This window comes from Heloderma suspectum, chromosome 4, assembly GCF_057233095.1.
Source record: "Heloderma suspectum isolate Gila_16-S chromosome 4, 16-S_ref, whole genome shotgun sequence".
NCBI classification, from domain to species: domain Eukaryota; kingdom Metazoa; phylum Chordata; class Lepidosauria; order Squamata; family Helodermatidae; genus Heloderma; species Heloderma suspectum.
Window position 1 is genome coordinate 113935260 of NC_139461.1, and position 19671 is coordinate 113954930.

The following is a 19671-nucleotide window of genomic DNA, read 5'->3' on the forward strand; positions in this document are numbered from 1 at the left end:
CCGAGGAGAGGAGGCGGGACGCGAGTGGAGGGGGCGGTGTTTCGGCTGCAGACGGGTGGAGCTCCGCGCCTCCCCTTATAAAAGGCCGAGCCCGACAAAAACGCCCTCCGTTGCCCGTTGCCGGTGCGAGAAGGAGCCGGGGCCAGGTCGGAGGCAGAAGCGGCCAGTGAGTGGGTGTCAGCCCGGAGTGAAGCCGTCGCCATGCGTGAGATCGTGCACATCCAAGCCGGCCAGTGCGGGAACCAGATCGGAGCGAAGGTAGTTGGTGGAGGGGGGCGGGGACTCCGTCGTGGCCGGCGTTGCGGAGGTGGGGGCCGGCAGTGGCAGCGCCTCTCGCCCGGGTGGAGTTCTTTCCCTGGGCATCGAGCCAGTGGGAAAAGCTATTCGGAAGCCCGGTAGTTTGCGCTTCTTTCTGACGGTATTGCCCGTCCCAAAATCAGCGTAGTCTCCGCTGCATTCTCTCCTCCGATGGCTGTGTCCTAAGAGACGCATTCATCGTCGCTGGAGCCTGTTCCTTTGTTACTCGTCCCTTTTTGCGGGGGTGGCGGTGGTGAGTGTGTGTGTGTGTGGGGGGGGGAGCGGACGCGTGTCGGACCCAGTTCCAGACCCAGTTCTCTGCGTGAGGCACCGAGAAAGCTAGCCGAAACCGGGGGAAGGCGTTTCCTTTCGCACTGCGGCCGCTGTGTGTTGTGCGTCGACGATCGCCTTTCGTGTCCCATCGGAGACGGCAGCCGCAAAAACCATCCATGGGGGGAGGGTTCTCCTTGGAGGAGGAATTTTTTTTTTGGGGGGGGGAAGATCTGGGATTTTATTTGGACAAAGTCGGGGTAGCTCGGCCACACCCTTCAATACACCAGTACAGCAATAGCTTCCGATTAGCTGCATTTAGGCTAATGGATACCCCGCTCCTGATATACTCAATCGCAAAACTGGGCTAGAAGAACCCAATGCGCTACTTGTCTTGCCCCCGCCCCCAAGGGAAGTTTAGTGTTCCAGGCGTCTCTGGTAGAGATCGTTGCAGGTGGCTTTCTCTGAAATCAGTTAGGCTGACCGATGCAACCCCGCCTGTCTGTAGCTTAACCAGGTGCAGATCGGGCTGCTAATGCCGGAGTCTGTGTTCCCGTTTGGGAAGGTGTAGAGGGCGAGGAAGAAACGTCCCACTTGCTTTGATAAGCTGCTGGGCTGGCTTGACAGCCCAGGCAGCCACCTGGGCAGCGAGATCCAAGTGGGCAGCAGCTGCAGAGCACGCGGATCCGGGTGCTCAAGGGAAGGGGGAGAGCGCCTGCTCCAGTCTTCTGCAGGGCGGTCTCTGTATGCAAGGAGCGCTCTTGCCCCACCCACCTAGGACAGCTGAAAGCCGGTTCAGAAAATCTTCCACAGATCTTGGGGTAACCTACTCAAGGTCACTGAATATGAGGGTTTCCTTGGCACCCTGTCATCAATCAGAGGAGGCCAAAGGTGGACTTATACCATTTTAGTGACAGCCAGAGGCAAAGTGGGCTGCTTCTAGCCCACTTCTATATCTGAGAGTATGGAGCCAGAAGGTGGTAGCTTTCCCCGGTTCACTAATGTGGTGTGCGGGTGGGTGAGACTGTGTGTTGTGGGTGTAACAGCTGTAGCATCCTGCCTTCCCCCCACTGCTTCACTCCTGCACACAACTGGCCGTACCAAGGGCTTTTCGTTAATCAATTGTGTTTTCATCGCTTAAAACTGCACACTCATCCATCAAGACTGAGGGTTAAATTACCAAAGAGGAGGAAAATATTAATAAACATCCAAGAGTGAAATGACTGCTTTATTTAGAAGATTGTTTAGATTGCCCTTCTGCTCAGTGTATAATAAAAACCACACAGAGTAAAATGCAGGAAGATAATATTGAGGAATATTTGCAGTTATCTTTCCTACTGCTCCCCCCCCCATCCCATGCAAGTATCTAGAAAAATATTTTTTGCATTATAAAGTGGGTCTTTAAAGAACAGTCAGCTGCATACTGGTGCATGCCTTCATCTTTTTGTGTTGAACTATAGAGAAGCCACTTCTTTGTGTCTGTAGCTGTCAAGAAAGGAGCCACTTAGCTTTCCAGAGGCTTTATGGTGACTTGCCTTGATCTGTCTGTTAGAAAGAGACAGGTTTTTTGCTGGGAAGCCAGCACCCCTGACAGCAGGATTTACGCAAGGCGTGCTGGCATCGGTGGTATGTGCTGGGTCCATCTTCTTGGCATTTCAAAGGCAGTTGCTAACCGCTCTCAAAAATCCCATTCCAGTTCTGGGAGGTCATCAGCGATGAGCACGGGATTGACCCCACTGGCAGCTACCACGGAGACAGTGACCTGCAGCTAGAGAGGATCAACGTCTACTACAATGAAGCAACTGGTAACCTTGAAAAAGAAGCTGACAATATATTCTGCAAAAATGTTGCACTAGAGACAGTGCAGGCACATTGAGTGGGGTGGTGACGAAACACTGACAAAGCAGCCCCTATTTAAATAAATCCTTGGCAAAGCTTTAATGCCTACTTAAAATTCAAGCCCTTGTTTCATTAGATGGTCCCTTTTAAGTCTGTGCCTCCCCCTTTTATCTATCTGGAGAGTTGCTGTGTCTCTCCAGTGAATAGTAATGAGGTTGCCAAGAGCACAGGAGCTGCCTTGTATGTGTGCGTTTTTTAAATCTGCTTACAGCAGGTCTGTGATGCTGGTTTTTGTCTCCCCTGCAGGTAACAAGTACGTTCCCCGTGCCATCCTTGTTGACTTGGAGCCTGGCACAATGGACTCAGTCAGGTCTGGACCTTTTGGCCAGATCTTTCGACCGGACAACTTTGTCTTTGGTATGTGTTTCAGCATGGCTGTTGTTCTAAAATGGGTTGCTGAAGCAAAACTGACATGCATAGTGAACTGATCAGTCGTAGCTTGCAAGTGGAGGTGAGCTTCCCAAGGAAAACAGCCATAGTAGTTCAGTTGGTATAGCATTTGACTTAGGCTAGCTAGAGAAATTTGGGGTCCAATTCCTACTAGGCCATGTAGCATTGGGCACATCTTTCTCTTGATCTAACTTATTTCATGGGATGTAGTGGGGTAAATCAATAGATTGTTACTTCTTTTTTTGCCTATGAGCACCAAATGGTTTACTGTGGTTCTAGTTAAAGCAGGAGTGGGGAACCTGTGGCCTTCCAGATGTAGTTGGATTCCAATACCCATCAGCCCCAGCCAGAAAGATCAATGGCAAAGGATGATAGGGGTTGTAATACATCAGTATCTGGAGGGACATAGGTTCCTTAGCCCTGATTTAGGGTCATGAAAGTGTATGAACTAATAATGATTAACTCAGCTGATCTGATTTTGTCCCATATAGTGACAAATAAGGCACAAAAGAGGGGATATATTTATTGGACCTACCAATATTTAAATTGCAAGAGGCTCCAAAATAACATGACTAATTTCAGGCGTAGACATTCAGCGCAGACATCAAAAGTAAAATAGTTTGCATGTGCTTGGGCTGATGGTAACCTGATGAAGCAGAGTGCTCTTCAACATAAAACAATGGAAATTCACTAGCTGGCTGATTAAAAAAAAAACATAGTAGGCACAAGTGAGGCCTGCAGCAAAATATTACCATGCGGAGTCCTCTTGATCAGCAGTCCAGTCAACCAGCCATGCCCTCTTCCAGGATCCTCCATTCCATTCCATTCCACCACCACCACCCCTCAATAGCCAGGAAGCATTCTGTGGCCATGGAGCACGTTCAGTCATCATTTGGCTGTTTGGGGCATTTCTGTCATTTTCTTCTAAAGATTTTTGTTTTGCATTTGGGGTTTGCCAAGCCTGCTGACACCGCCCTGTTGTGTGTGGGTGGTGCTGGTTTAGCCACATAAGTATCTGCATTTGGAGAATTCATTCACTATTAGTATATAGGATTTAAGAAATTGCTTTTCGAACATATTGCCTGAATTGGGCAACATGATCATAAAGACTGACTTCAGAACTGAACTGTCTTGTTCAGAATAGAGCTCAAATGGAAAATTCTGATCTGTCTTGATGGGCCTGATAGCAAACAATACTTTTGCCCCTTCTTATCCTTTTAGCTGGAGTTCATGGGATACTGGTCTTACTCAAATAATGTATGGCAGAGTTGCCAATTCTTTCTTGTCCTTTCTCCTGCTGAAGGTACTTAGCCCCTGTCAATTGGAGCTCAGTGCTATTGCCCAGCTCTTGGATTCCTGCATTGAGCAGGGGGTTGGACTCGATGGCCTTGTAGGCCCCTTCCAACCCTACTATTCTATGATTCTATGATTCTTATCTGTTCCATTCCACTTTCTGTAGCTCCCTTTTTTGCCTCCCCCCACCCCCCAACTTGGAGAAACATGGTTGTCAGAGTCACCTTTGCTTAAAGTCTGTATTACTGATTGCTGTATAGGGTGTCTATTATGAGCTTTCATTATAGGGTTAAGATGGGCAGCTATAAACTTCTTGCTTTGCATATTATGAAGAAACATGACTTGTACTTCCAGAATAATAAAGGGAGAATTCTTGTATTTCTCCTGCAGTGAGATGTATGTGCTATCCCTGCATATGGTGCTATAATATTTAAAAATTATAACAATACACATATTGCGCCAGAAGAGATGCCACTCTTTTCTCTCTTTGACATGTTTTACCAGAGAGAGACTTGGGTCACAATCCTATCAGGATAGTTGGCCGCCACCGAAATCAGATGCGACCAACTATCTAATGCAGGGTGGGCTGATCGTGGAGGGGATCTTCACCACCATGATCCGTCTGTGGCTGGATGGCTGATTTTGGCTGTCCAGCCAGGCCGCCTCAGAGCAGGGGGTGGGGAGGCTGGATGGCACATAGGAAGTGTCATAACAGTGCTTCCGCTTTCCCCTCCCCACCCCCAGGAGTTCCCCCTTTTCAGCTGCTCCATGCTGCTCTTATGAGCATGGAGCCAGGGACGAACTGCGCCACCTACAAGGTGGTGGAGGAGGGGCCAGGGAGTCGGGTTTCTGGGAACTGACCTTGTAGCGCTGGCTCCCAACTCACTTCCCAGAAAATGAAAAATCCTATGGCTGTCTAGATGCTGTCTAGCGGCTATAGGATTGCACCCTTAACTTGCTTTTATAGGAAGTTCTAGTGCAAAGCCACCAAGGACATGGCTTTAGATGTGAAGGTTACAGAAAGTACCACTGTTTCCTGCTTCTGGTCTATATGCTAGATTGAGGTGCTTCCCTGATGCACATACATGTCTGCACATATCCCCATGGACATCTTTAATAGGGACATATGCCACTATGCAGCTGTTCCTTCACGTTCAAATAATGTATTTGGAGGATATATGTAGGGGAAGCAAAAATTCCAGTTCTTTCCATATGTGTTAAATACTGTGGATGTGCAAGAAGTCAGTGGCATCACTTCTTCGATGGGGCTGTAATAGATGCTGTTCCACTAAAGATGTCCTTGAGCCAAAGTCTTACAACCATTTGCATCATCATTAAGCTGCTCTGGGTAACCCATAGAGGTGGGCAACTTGTAGGCCAAAAGGTCTGGAGGATCACAACTTCCATCAGCCCTAGCCAACATAGTCAATGATGAGAGACAATGGGACTTGTAGGTCAAAACATCTGGAGGGCCACAAGTTGTCCACCCTTGCTTTAGGATCCACCCCCTGCCCCATGCTAGTTATCTACCACAGTTGGCTTCACTATGTAGACTACTGGAATTTCTGCTTGTGCTTCATCTTTTTGCTTCTTCCTCTAGGCCAGAGTGGTGCTGGGAACAACTGGGCCAAAGGCCACTACACAGAGGGTGCTGAGCTAGTGGATTCTGTGTTGGATGTGGTAAGGAAGGAGTCTGAGAGCTGCGACTGCTTGCAGGGCTTCCAGCTGACCCACTCACTGGGTGGTGGCACCGGCTCTGGGATGGGCACGCTCCTCATCAGCAAGATCAGGGAGGAGTATCCCGACAGGATCATGAACACCTTCAGTGTCATGCCTTCTCCCAAGGTGTCGGACACAGTGGTGGAGCCATACAATGCCACCCTCTCTGTCCACCAGCTGGTGGAGAACACAGACGAAACCTACTGTATTGACAATGAGGCTCTGTATGACATCTGCTTCCGCACCCTGAAACTCACAACTCCCACCTACGGGGACCTCAACCACTTGGTCTCGGCCACCATGAGTGGAGTGACCACCTGCTTGCGGTTCCCGGGCCAACTGAATGCCGACCTTCGCAAGCTGGCGGTCAACATGGTGCCTTTCCCTCGCCTGCACTTCTTCATGCCGGGTTTTGCCCCCTTGACCAGCCGTGGCAGCCAGCAGTACCGCGCCCTGACGGTGCCGGAGCTAACCCAGCAGATGTTTGATTCTAAAAACATGATGGCGGCCTGTGACCCACGTCACGGGCGCTATCTGACGGTGGCGGCCATCTTCCGGGGCAGAATGTCCATGAAGGAAGTGGATGAGCAGATGCTGAACGTCCAGAACAAGAACAGCAGCTACTTTGTGGAGTGGATCCCCAACAACGTCAAGACGGCCGTGTGCGACATCCCCCCGCGAGGCCTCAAAATGTCTGCCACCTTCATCGGCAACAGCACAGCCATCCAGGAGCTGTTCAAGCGAATCTCGGAGCAGTTCACGGCCATGTTCCGGCGAAAGGCCTTCTTGCACTGGTACACCGGCGAGGGCATGGATGAGATGGAGTTCACGGAAGCCGAGAGCAATATGAACGACCTGGTCTCCGAATACCAGCAGTATCAAGATGCCACTGCTGACGAGCAGGGTGAATTTGAAGAGGAAGGAGAGGAGGATGAGGCTTAGGGTTCAAGGAGGTTTAGCACAATTAGGCAAGTGTCGGGGGTGCGATCTGTTCAGCTGTACTGATGCATGCTTTTTCAGTTATACTTGGTGCTTTTTACTGTTGCCTCTGTCAGCAGTTTTTGTAACTTCACTCTTTATGTAACAGTAGTTGCAAAAGACTTCTGAAAAAGTCTTCTGTCTAAATGTCTGATCTCAAACATAAAAGGCATTTGTGATTCACAATGGTGTCTGGATTCTTTCTCCCATAAATCAACAGAGAAAATTTTCAGCTAGCTTAAGGAATACCGGCAAACTCATACTAGGTTATTTCCGCATCTGAAATGTATTCAGCCTGTAAATAAAATATTAACTTGGGAAAATCTAGTAAGGCTATGTAGCTCTCCCAGTTAAATAACAATCATTGTTGAAAAGGAAAAAGGAATCTTGACAATCTTGGAATCTTGACAATAACAATTAATTACTACTATTAATTGTTACTTGTCAAAGGAATCTTGACAAGTAACAATTAATAGGAGTTTCCTCCATAATATACTTTCTTGATTGAATTTAAGCTCTCCTTGTGTAGCAGGACTTCAACATTCAGGATTATGATCTTTGGTGGTTATTTTTATCATAAGGGACTTTATCCATCTAGGAAGTTTTCAGAGGCATAGCTATGCTAATGTTTCAGCAACAACAATGAAGATTCATCTAGCAAGTGTACTTTTAAAATAGTATTGCCTTAAAGATTTATAATGACATGGTTAAAAACATTGTTTCTAAAGGCTAAATTGGCATCTCTGCCCTCTTCCCTGTAAACAGCAATTACTCTGTGGAAAATGAGTGGTTACTCTACCCCCTTTATGAAACTAGAATTACAACAAGTAGTATTCAAATAATCCATTGATACCAAACCTATGTAGCTGCTGTCTTGAGAGTCTAGATAGTTAATGCTCTCACGTTCACTGAAGTGAGGAGTAGCTTTCTTGTTCAGTTAATCATACTTAAGTTTGTTGTTTTTTATGTTAATTTACTCATTATCTTCAAAGAGGAGAGCCAAGACCTCAGCCTAAAACCAATTGGCTGAGGGAGAGGTGGATGATCATAATCCCAGGAAAACAAGATTGGGCTTGCTTCCTCTAAACTTCACTATGAGAAAGCAGAAAAGGACACTCAGCATTGGTAAGGCGGAGGCTCTCCATCCAATCTCTTCATGCATTTTGAAATCATGGAGTATCTGAGAGTACACTTTTGAGTTTTGGCTACCTTATCTGTATACCTATGTTGTTGAAGTGGGGGATCTCTCTGCTCATCTAGCAGAAGTTCAGTTTACAAAGGTACTTCTAGTGTGTGTGTGTGCGCGTGTGTATGTGTATTTTCGGGGGTGGGAAAGAACCCTTTCTGAAACAGACTATTTGACTCCTAATTTTTAACCAAATGAGGAAAGTTGGAACATTTGGGAGTGGAGAATGCAATGGGGGAACGTGTAGTGTTTAGTGTAAGCTAGAGAGCATGTGGGTTGGTCCCAGAAGATGTAAGACCTCTGTTTGGGTGTAGGGGCAAAGGCCTACTAAAGTGTGTCAACTTTGCAGAAGATTAAACCAGGTACAAGAGAAACCAATATTCTTACTTGCGGTGGAATAAGGAAGCCAATGACAGTAAAGGATGAAAAGAAGGCCTGTTAAAATGAGGGTTAATACATTAGACCATTGTGTTTGCATTTATTAAACCTGTGTAGTGGTTCCAAACACTTCCTTTCAATCTTCCTGAAGAGAGTGTATTTTATGCTAACATCTCTAACACAATAAAAATAATTCACTTCACCTTGTCCGTGTCACTTGGAAGTGGTTGGCTATAATCCTCGTGGCTGTCATTTGTCCCTAGTATTCACTAGGTTCTCACCCCTGAACTTGAATGCTCTCCCTGATTAGTTCTCATGTGAGGAAGATGGATTCATCAAGTGCAGCACTGAAATGCTCTGGGGAGGGAGGGTAACTGGACATGAGAGAAGCATCTGCTTAAAATGGGTGGGGGAAGAAGGTGGGCCCTTGTGTCTTCTGGTACCTACTTTATGATGTATTTTAATGTGGTACATCTGCAATAGGGGTGGGGCTCCTCCCACCCCTCCTAGAGTGCTTCTCAGTGGAGAACACGTCAGTGAGCAGTGTGTGACGTAGCATGCTCAGCCTGCCTCATGCACAGCATTGCGTGTGTTGGTGCTCATGCTGATCAGCTAGCTCAACTGGCTAAAGAGAAGGTGCAAAGCCAACTTTTACATCATTAACTCCTTTGGTGATTACCCTACCCTGTGAAGTGCTTTTGCCGCCCTCATTGCATCCATCTTGGGGGGAGGGGGGAGGAGTTTTCCCTTCTCTCAACCATCAGGGGAGCTAAAGTGGACACACTCAGTACTAAAAGAAAATTAAAACACACCTCATTGCCCTGGTTTTGCATTCATGCATAAGAGTAAAATGCACTTCAGTCCATTGACTAAAATGGTTCCAGGGGTGCTTATTTTTGTCGCTACAACACACAGGAATGCCCTATACACACTTCAGATGAGGTCTCATGCTATGTCTTGTATGTGGCAAACATCTGAGAGACATTAGCCTCTATGCATGCATCATGTGAATGGCCAACACATGTAGAGTGTTGCTGTGGAGCTCTCCCTCTGCCCCACCCCGACGTCCACCCATTAGAGCTGGATATCTGCAAAAGAAAGCCTATACCTGCAGACTTTCCTTGGAGACATCCATGCCTAATGTGTTCCGGCTGCCCCACCTTGGGGTGCTTTCAGATGGAGGGCACTTAGTACTACAAACCATAAGGCACTGTGCAGTTTGTGTGGTGTGACTGTAATGTTTTACTGAATTTTTCAGGTAAGAAAGTTTGAAGAAAACATGGGAGGGTTACAAGAAGAAGATGATGCCTGGACTCCTGTACACTCCTGTAAAATTCTGTGTTTGAGGCAGGGTGATTGCAGAATAAAAGCATATTCTGGAAGCACTCTGAGAGAGAATATGGTGGAGATGGAAAAGATGCAGAAACAGGAAGCCAGAATAATCAGCAGGTTTGAACGCCTTCTCTACTAGGTGACATGACGGGTTTATAAAATTACATATGGTGTAGAACAAATGGATAGAAAGGAGCTTCCCCACTTTCTCATAATACTAGGACTCCCCCCACCCCAGCACCCCAGCAAAATTGATTGGAAGCTGATTCAGGACAAGGAAATACTTCATACGATCCCTTATTAAAGTGGATTTTACTGCTCCAAGATGTGTTGAACAATGGGCATGAAACCTTCATGTGCATAGGTCATGTGCATGTGCACAGAGACCTCTGGTCCCTCCAGATGTTGTTGGACTCCAGCCCCAGCCAAAATGGCCAATGTTCAGGGCTTTGGGGATGTGTAGTCTGACAACATCTGGGGGGGCACAGGGTTTCTACCCTTGGTATAGGCAGCATGCCACTCAATACCGGCTACTGGGCATCAACAGGAGGCACGGAGGAGCTTTTATCTCTAAGTGCAATCCTATGCTACTTTAGATAGAAAAAAGGCCTACAACTCCAGCAGTCCCTGGCCAGCATGGGTAGCTGGGGAATGATGGGAGTTGTAGGACTTTTCTTCTGTCTAAACCATGCTTGTAGGCTTCCCAGTGGCATTTGGTTGGCCCTGTTGTAAACAGTACGCTGGAGTAGCTAGCTAGACCTTTTGGTGTGATCTGCCTAATCTCTTATGTTCATTTCCAGGGGAGATTTGGGGTTTTCTTTTCTCTGAACAGCAGATCCTCACATTATATCACAAGCTGCTTTTGAAAGCTTCCTCCATTTCAAAAGCTGTTTGGTAGTGGGAGAGGCTGCTAGTTGAGAAACCAAAGTACAAATTCTCCCTGGGCATGCAGAATCTATCGTGCAGGGGTTTTGTTGGGGTTTGGGAGCAGGGAATCTTTCCACTGATTATGCCTGTTTGAAAAACACTAGCATGTGTAAACGACACCTTTCCCCTTCACATGGATGCATCAACCAGAAAAGAATTGGGCCCCACTTTTATGCATTTATCGAAAGCATTTGTATCCTGCGTTTTGGTTCCTACGGTGCTAACAGCCATTTGAAACCATGTGGTGGTGGTAATTATAAAAGATTAAAAAAAAAAAAAAACCCAACACAACAGCAGCAATGTCAAATTAGCAGCAGCAGTTACAAAGAGAATTCATGCATCACCCAGGCCAAACGCACATCTGAACAGCGGCATGTTGCCCTGTCTTTGAAAGGGGGAGAGGAAAGACATTTGCTACATCTCCCAGGGTAGAGTTCCACAGCTTGAGCCTTGTCATTTTGCATTCCCACCCACTGTCCCTCAGATAGTGTTGGATCAGGGCCTCAAGTGAAGTCCTAAGCATACAGGTATGGTAGATTCATACAGGCAGAGGTGTTTCTTTTAGGGATCCAGACCACAAATTCTTTAGGGCTTTAAAGATCAAAACAAGCCCTTTGAACTGGGCCCAGAGCCAGTGCAGTTGGTGTTATATGATCTAAATCAGAGGAGGAGAAACTTCTGATCTGTGGGAACTACACTGTTTTTTAAACTGGTACTTGGAGGTCCACCAACTGCAGCCTGGGGAAATCAGTGGCTATGGAGTAGAGTCAGAGCTAGAATGTTGGCTCAGATTAACAGAGCCAGTCACCTACTTTACTCAATGCTGGCCCAGGACATTTTGCTGCCTGAGCTAGAGACCAAATGGCACCCCCTTCCAAGAGCCAACACTTTAAAAAGTCTTGTTGCACCATTCAGAGTGCTAAATCCAATTTCTGCCTTCATATATCCTCCTTCCCTCCCCTTTGAAGGCTGAAAGCCTTTGTATACTTACCTGGAAGTAAGTCCCATTGAACTTAGAGGGCTACATAGAATCTCTCTCTCTCTCTCTCTCTCCTACACACACACACACACACACACACAGAGCTCTAGCTATACCTGCTTGGGAGAGGAGAACCCCTAAGGGCTGGCACCGAGAAGAAAAATGGAAGAAAGGAGAGGAGAAGCCAGAAAGACCAGAAACAAGAGGGGAAGATGGGTGAGAAAGACAAAGGGGGAAGGGGGAGAAAGTGAATGAGAAGGCAAAAGGAAGAGGAAATGGAAGAGAGAAAAACAGAAGCAAGAAACAGGGAAGACAATAAAGAGGCAAATAAGCAGAAAAGGAAAAAACAAGGAGAGCTGCTGAAAAAGCAAGCAGAATGAAAAATGGTAAGGGAAGGCACATAAAACAAAGGCTTTCCACTGCATCAATGCACAGGATTTGTAGCAGCAGGAACCCCACTGGCAAAGCAAGTGCCTGCTGCTGCCATTGCTTGCCTTATCCCAATGGCCGTAGCATTTTGCACACAAGTGCAGGGAGCAGCAACAAGCTGAATCACCACCCTGGAGGGAACAGGGAGGGCCAGGGGTCTTGCTGCCTTTCCCATAATGGGCTGCCTGAGCAACTGGGTCACTTTTGCCTAATGACGGGCCTGGTTCTGCTGCAGAAACAAGTACAGATCTATATCTGAGATACTACAGATCAGGGATGCTAAAAGAAAACTCTGAACTGGTCGGCAACAGAGGTACACAAAGAGGGGGTCAAAGGCAGCCAGTTTTCTCAGGAACAGACTCTTGTGTTCTGGTTGTTCTGAGAACTTGAGATACTCACGCAGCAAAACCATCAAGATGTCACGATCCCTGGAACAAATGATTAATGATTTTGTATTTATTGCTACTGCACCCCCACCCCTGCTCCATTTGCGGAAAGGCCTCGTAAGGCAGGTTTCATGTCACATGCAAACTGTTCCCAGAGTATGGCTGATCGCCATCTTTGAGCTCAAGCTGGAATTTTCTCCCATGTTAGAAGAGCTGCGAGCCTAGGAATGTTTAACATCCCTGTAGTTGGCTTACTTATCTAAAATTGCTGTACTTAAATGAATTCATTCCAAGCAGTTGAACTGAAACACACACACCTTCTGTAAAACACCACTCAAATTGCATTTATTTTAATGTTGGCATTTTTAGACCATGCAGTCCAGTTAAATAACAAACTATTTTAGTGCTTGTTTAGTGCGCCCTTTAATGAGCTGGTAGACTTTAATGATTTGTTAGACTTTATGTTTGCTGAAATTGCCAGGAGATGAAATACTCCTTGGAGGGATCACCCAACAATCCCTTCTGCCCAAGGGACTCTACTTTGAAGGTCTGCTTGTATTTTTGATGCCTCTCCTTGGTGTTGTGTGCAACTTTGTTTCCCCTGAGTAACAAAGCACACACATCTCACCACCCTTTGCACGTTAAGTACACCTTACTTACATGGCAATTTGGGGTAATTTTATTTTTCAGAAACAAAGTTTGCATGCTGATCAAGTCAGCCTTTTCTCAATGTTAGCTCAATGCAGAACATATGCTTTAAAATGTGGAGCGCTGAGGTGTCCTCAGAACCCGGTTATGGCAAATATTCTCTTATGTAATCAAGCCTTTAGCACCGTTATTCTTTTGCATTTATTCTCCTCTAACTGCTGTTGGAATGCATTAGGGTTCTATATAAGCCTCCTTGTTCTGTCACAAGGTAGTTGGCTAATCACTATATTGGGCTCACCCAGCAAGCTGGAAGCTGCATTATGCCAGTGCAAGACATTCATGTAGGTTGGGTATGCCATCAAGATTAAAACAAAAACAAAAAACCATGTGGTGTAGTGGTTACAGTGTCAAACTAGAACTGGGAAGGCCCAGATTCAAATCCCCACGCAGCTATGAAGTTCACTGGGTGACCGTGGGCCAGTCATTCTCTCTCTCTCTCTGTCAGCCTAATTGACCTCACAGGGTTGCTGTGAGGGTGAAAGTGGGTGTGGGTGGAAAGGATCCTATACTAAGCTCCCTTGAGGAAAGGCTGGAAAGAAGCTGACCATTCTGATGCAATCCTATCAGCTTCCGATCTCCTTCCTTCCATTCCCCGCTCCCCTTTCCAGTAGGGTTTGTGAGGAGGGAGACGGGTGGGTCACTGAAGAAATGAGAGGGTGTATTTGTAACAGCCATCTGAAAATGTCATACATGAAGAAGTAGTAGACATGAGAAGTCAAATCATGACACTATGCCCCTAATGCCCAGCCTCTTAAATATCCCTTCTTAATCTCTTCAGCAAGGCATCCAATTTGGCATTTTGGATGATAGGATCATAAGTACCTGGAAGCCAGTTACAATGCAGAAGAAGAGATGGGGATATATTCATAATATATAATGTAATATATGAATAGGAACATGGGAAGCTGCCTTATACTGAGTCTAACCCATTATTGCCAATGCTGACTAGCAACAGCACTCCAGGGTTGCAGGCAGGAATTTTCCAGCCCTAACTGGAGATGCCGGGGATTGAACCTGGAACCTTCTGCATGCAAAGCAGGTGCTCTACCACCGAGCTACAGCTCCTCCCTTTAAGTTTAATGAAAGGTGAGGAGGAGGAGAACATGAGAATATACTCAAACAAAACATGACACTGAATCTGAATGGCCATTTGAGTACATATGCCCCTTCCAAAAGTCCACAGGAATATACTATCTATACCTCTACTTGCTGGCCCCACTATGTTAATTATGCCAGCCCCACTGTATGCATGCTGGGAGTGGGGGCAGTGTAATTAACATGATGGTGATAGTGGGTTACAATAGTGGTGGGTCCTGGTGTCCTGGCATTTGCCTGACCATTCTATGTGCTGGTCCTGGTTCTAGACAAAATAATATATGGACACAAATATGACATTAAAAATAGTAACTTGAATAAAGCAATGAGAAAACATTTCAGTTTTCCAAGACATTCTTCTGCTGATCTGAAAAATCACCACTCTTCAAGAAAATAACTTAAAAGGGAGATCCCAGCATGAAAAGGCTGAATTTTTTATCTTGTTGTTCAGTCGTTCAGTCGTGTCCGACTCTTCGTGACCCCATGGACCATAGAATGCCAGGCCTTCCTGTCCTGCGCTCTCTCCCGGAGTGTGCTCAAGTTCATATTCATTGCATCGGTGATGCTATCTAGCCATCTCATCCTCTGTCGTCCCTTTCTCCTTTTGCCTTCAGTCTTTCCCAGCATCAGGGTCTTTTCCAGAGAGTTTTCTCTTCGCATTAGGTGGCCAAAATATTTCAGCTTCAGCTTCAGGATCTGTCCTTCCAATGAGCACTCAGGGTTGATTTCCTCTAGGATTGACTGATTTGACCTCCTTGCAGTCCAGGGGACTCGTAAGAGTCTTCTCCAGCACCACAGTTCGAAAGCATCAATTCTTTGGCGCTCAGCCTTCCTTATAGTCCAGCTCTCACAGCCGTACATTACTACTGGGAAAACCATAGCTTTGATTAGACGGACCTTTGTTGGCAAGGTGATGTCTCTGCTTCTTACTATGCTGTCTAGGTTTGCCATAGCTTTCCTCCCAAGGAGCAAGCGTCTTTTAATTTCATGGCTACAGTCACCGTCTGCGGTGATCTTGGAACCCAAGAAAGTAAAATCTGTCACTGCTTCCATTTCTTCCCCTTCTATATGCCAGGAAGTGATGGGGCCAGATGCCATGATCTTAGTTTTTTTAATGTTGAGTTTCAAACCAGCTTTTGCACTCTCCTCTTTCACCCTCAACAAGAGGCTCTTGAGATCCTCTTCGCTTTCTGCCATTAGGGTGGTATCGTCTGCATATCGGAGGTTGTTGATAATTCTCCCAGCAATCTTAATTCCGACCTGTGATTCATCCAACCCAGCGTTTCTCATGATGTACTCTGCATATAAGTTAAATAAGCAGGGTGACAATATGCAGCCTTGTCGTACTCCTTTCCCAATTTTGAACCACTCGGTTGTTCCATGTCTGGTTCTTACTGTTGCTTCTTGACCCTGGTACAAGTTTCTCAGGAGACAGGTAAGGTGGTCTGGTACTCCCATCACTTTAAGAATTTGCCACATTTTGTTGTGATCCACACAATCAAAGGCTTTAGCGTAGTCAATGAAGCAGAAATAGACGTTTTTCTGGAATTCTCTTGCTTTCTCCATGATCCAGCGAACGTTGGCGATTTGATCTCTAGTTCCTCTGCCTCTTCGAAACCCAGCTTGTACTTCCGGTAGTTCTCGGTTCGCATACTGCTGAAGCCTAGCTTGTAGGATTTTGAGCATAACCTTGCTGGCATGTGAAATGAGCACAATTGTGCAGTAGTTTGAACACTCTTTGGCGTTGCCCCTCTTTGGAATTGGAATGTAAACTGACCTTTTCCAGTCTTGCGGCCATTGTTGAGTGTTCCAAATTTGTTGGGATATTGAATGCAGCACTTTAACAGCATCATCTTTTAGGATTTTAAATAGCTCAGCTGGAATACTGTCATCTCCGCTAGCTTTGTTGTTACTAATGCTTCCTAAGGCCCACTTGACTTCACTCTCTAGGATGTCTGGCTCAAGTTCAGTGACCACACTATCATGGCTATCAGGGACATTCCGATCTTTCCTGTATAGTTCTTCTGTGTATTCTTGCCACCTCTTCTTAATCTCATCTGCTTCTGTTAGGTCCCTGCCTTCTTTGTCCTTTATCATGCCCGTCTTTGCACAAAACGTTCCCTTGAGATCTCCAATTTTCTTGAAGAGATCTCTAGTCTTTCCCATTCTGTTATTTTCCTCGATTTCTTTGCATTGTTCATTTAAGAAGGCCTTCTTGTCTCTCCTTGCTATTCTCTGGAACTCTGCATTCAGTTGGGTATATTTTCCCCTTTCTCCCTTGCTTTTCACTTCCCTTCTTTCCTCAGCTACTTGTAAAGCCTCATCAGACAGCCACTTGGCTTTCTTGCATTTCTTTTTCTTTGGGATGGATTGAGTTGCTGCCTCCTGAACAATGTTACGGACCTCTGTCCATAGTTCCTCAGGCACTCTGTCTATCAGGTCTAATCCCTGAAATCTATTCCTCACCTCCACTGTGTATTCATAAGGGATATGATTGAGGTCATATCGGAATGTTTTAGTGGTTTTCCCTACGTTCTTGAATTTAAGCTGAAATTTTGCAGCAAGAAGCTCATGATCTGAGCCACAGTCAGCTCCAGGTCTTGTTTTTACTGACTGTATAGAGCTTCTCCATCTTTGGCTGCAAAGGACATAATCAATCTGATTTCGATACTGACCATCTGGTGATGTCCATGTGTAGAGTCGTCTCTTGTGCTGTTGGAAAAGAGTGTTTGCTATGATCAGCGTGTTCTCTTGCCAAAACTCTATTAGCTTTTGTCCTGCTTCATTTTGTACACCAAGGCCATGCCTGCCTGTTATCCCAGTGATTTCTTGACTTCCTACTTTAGCATTCCAATCCCCTATGATGAAGAGGACATCTTTTTTTGGTGTTAGTTCTAGAAGGTGTTGTAGGTCTTCATAGAACCGATCAACCTCAGCTTCTTTGGCCTCAGTGGTTGGGGCATAGACTTGAATTACTGTGATGTTGAATGGTTTGCCTTGGATTCGTACTGAGATCATTCGATCGTTTTTCAGATTGTACCCCAGTACTGCTTTTCCCACCCTTTTGTTGACTATGAGTGCTACTCCATTTCTTCTAAGGGATTCTTGCCCACAGTAGTAGATATGATGGTCACCTGAATTAAATTTGCCCATGCCTGTGCATTTTAGTTCGCTGATTCCCAAGATGTCAATGTTCAATCTTGCCATCTCATGTTTGACCACCTCTAGCTTACCTTGATTCATTGATCTGACATTCCAGGTTCCTAAACAATATTGTTCTTTACAGCATCGGATTTTCTTTTCACCACCAGACACATCCACAGCTGAGTGTCCTTTCGGCTTTGGCCCAGCCACTTCACTCTTTCTGGCGCTACTTGGAAATACCCTCTGCTCTTCCCCAGTAGTATATTGGACATCTTCCGACCTGAGGTGCTCATCTTCCGGCGTCATCTCTTTTAGCCTTGTGATACGTTCCATGGGGTTTTCTTGGCAAGAATACTGGAGTGGGTTGCCATTTCCTTCTCCAGTGGACCACATTTTGTCAGAACTCTCTGCCATGACCTGTCCATCTTGGGTGGCCCTGCACGGCATAGCTTATGGCTTCACTGAGTTATGCAAGCCCCTTTGCCACAACAAGGAATTCAACAGAGACCAAGGTTTTCTTTCTGATACAGGGGTTAAATTAGCATAACAAAGCTAGGAAGATTGTGTTATTGGTTGTTACTACAGTTATAAATGGTTAGTGTTCTTATCTGGTACCTGTAAACATGGGATAGAAATGCTGCAGATTGTACAGCTGTTTACAACTCTGTGTGGGTATACACGTACAGACACACCTGCTGAGGACAAGACTTTATGCTTTGGATGAAGTCTGCTGTAGTCCACAAATTTTTTTAACACAATTAGCCCTTAAGGCGGCAAGAGATTCTTTTGTGTGTGTTTAGGACTGGACTGTAAAAGACCCATCATGTGAAAAGAGGAAGGAAGCAGCAGACCAGAACCCAAAACCAAAATGACAGCCATCTCTGACCTCTTCCAGACAGTAAGCACTTCCAGAGACATTCTTAAACAGAGGGTACATTGTGATCATTTCACATTTAAAAATTCCAATACTGTTCTTAAGATTCAAAGCCAGCCTCTTGGATGCATGGCTGGCTGGGGCATGCTGGGAGTTGTAGGACTTTTTTCTGTCTAAACATGCATAGGACTGTGCCCTAAGTGTTTATTCTACCAATAACTAAGCCTTAGGAGAGGCATTTCAGCCTTTTTATTTATTTATTTATTTATTAAATTTATTAATCGCCCATCTGGCTGGTCACCCAGCCACTCTGGGCAATGTACAACACACCATAAAACAATTCAAAACAATAAAATTCTACCATAATTTTTTTTTTTAAATACCCTAACCCACCCCAAATGCCTGCCTGAACAACCACGTTTTTAATGCACGATGGAAGCTCATTAAAGAGGGGGCATGACGGAGTTCCGTAGGGAGGGAGTTCCACAGAGTGGGGGCCACCACAGAAAAGGCCCTCTCCCTCGTCCCCACCAGTCTAGCTGTCCTGGCTGATGGGACAGAGAGCCTTTTAGAACTGGAGAGGGTGGGGGGGACTGCACAGAAGCTGGGAAACCAGCAAAGAGGTGGTGGTGAGAGGAAAAGTCAGTGCCCATCTGGGGAACCCCTGAGGGCTGGATTTGGCTTCTGGCCTGAGGGTCTGCACCCCTGGCCTTTTCCATTCTAGGGGCTTAATCGTAGCTAGAGAATATCGATATTATTGAACGGTTATTCCTCGTTCCGGAATAATAGCACCGGCTGATGGGGCTGAAGGCGTGTGTGAAACATGATAGAGGTTAGAAACGTCCTCGCTGAGGAGTACAAGAGCTAGAGCACCAGGAAAACGGGGAGTCGACGTGGGAACTGAGCTCCCCCGTTCTCCCCGCGCATGGCAGTGTCTCTGTATCATTGCTGGGCGATCATTCCTGGAGCTTCAGATTCCCAGGGAAGGGCGGGCCAAGGGGTGTGTGTGTGTGTGTGTGTGTGTGTGTCTTTCAGCGCCCCAAAATGGTCTCTGCTGCAGGCAGATCCAAACGAAAGATGCCGAGAGGCCCTGCGGGTGGCCCGCTTTGAAAATGAGGTTCAGGTCCCTAACGAACGACCTGCCTGCTGGGTGGCGCCAGTCCTCTCCGGGGTCCGGCTCCCACACCCACTTCCCCCTGTGCGTTTGGGGAAGAAGGGGGCAAGGGGATCTTCTTCTCGGCGAAAGACAATAAACTCGCGGCGCTCCTGCCGCCCCGCTCCGCCCCGCTCCAGCTCCGCCCGAAGAACCGTGCCGGCTGGTTGCGTGAATGGAAGAGGCGGAGCCACGCGCCTCCCCATATAAACGAGCCGGGCGGAGAGGCGCGCC

General features: G+C 46.4%; 1 protein-coding gene across 1 annotated transcript; it reads left to right on the forward strand.

The window, feature by feature from the left end:
• The first annotated feature begins 109 nt into the window (after window positions 1–109).
• On the forward strand, window positions 110–8613 carry LOC146347315 (tubulin beta-2 chain). The gene is made up of 4 exons (XM_084850434.1): window positions 110–258; window positions 2264–2372; window positions 2713–2823; window positions 5750–8613. The coding sequence occupies exons 1-4, from the start codon at window positions 202–204 to the stop codon at window positions 6808–6810; spliced, it is 1338 nt and encodes a 445-aa protein (XP_084706560.1). The 5' UTR covers window positions 110–201; the 3' UTR covers window positions 6811–8613.
• Window positions 8614–19671: the final 11058 nt, after the last annotated feature.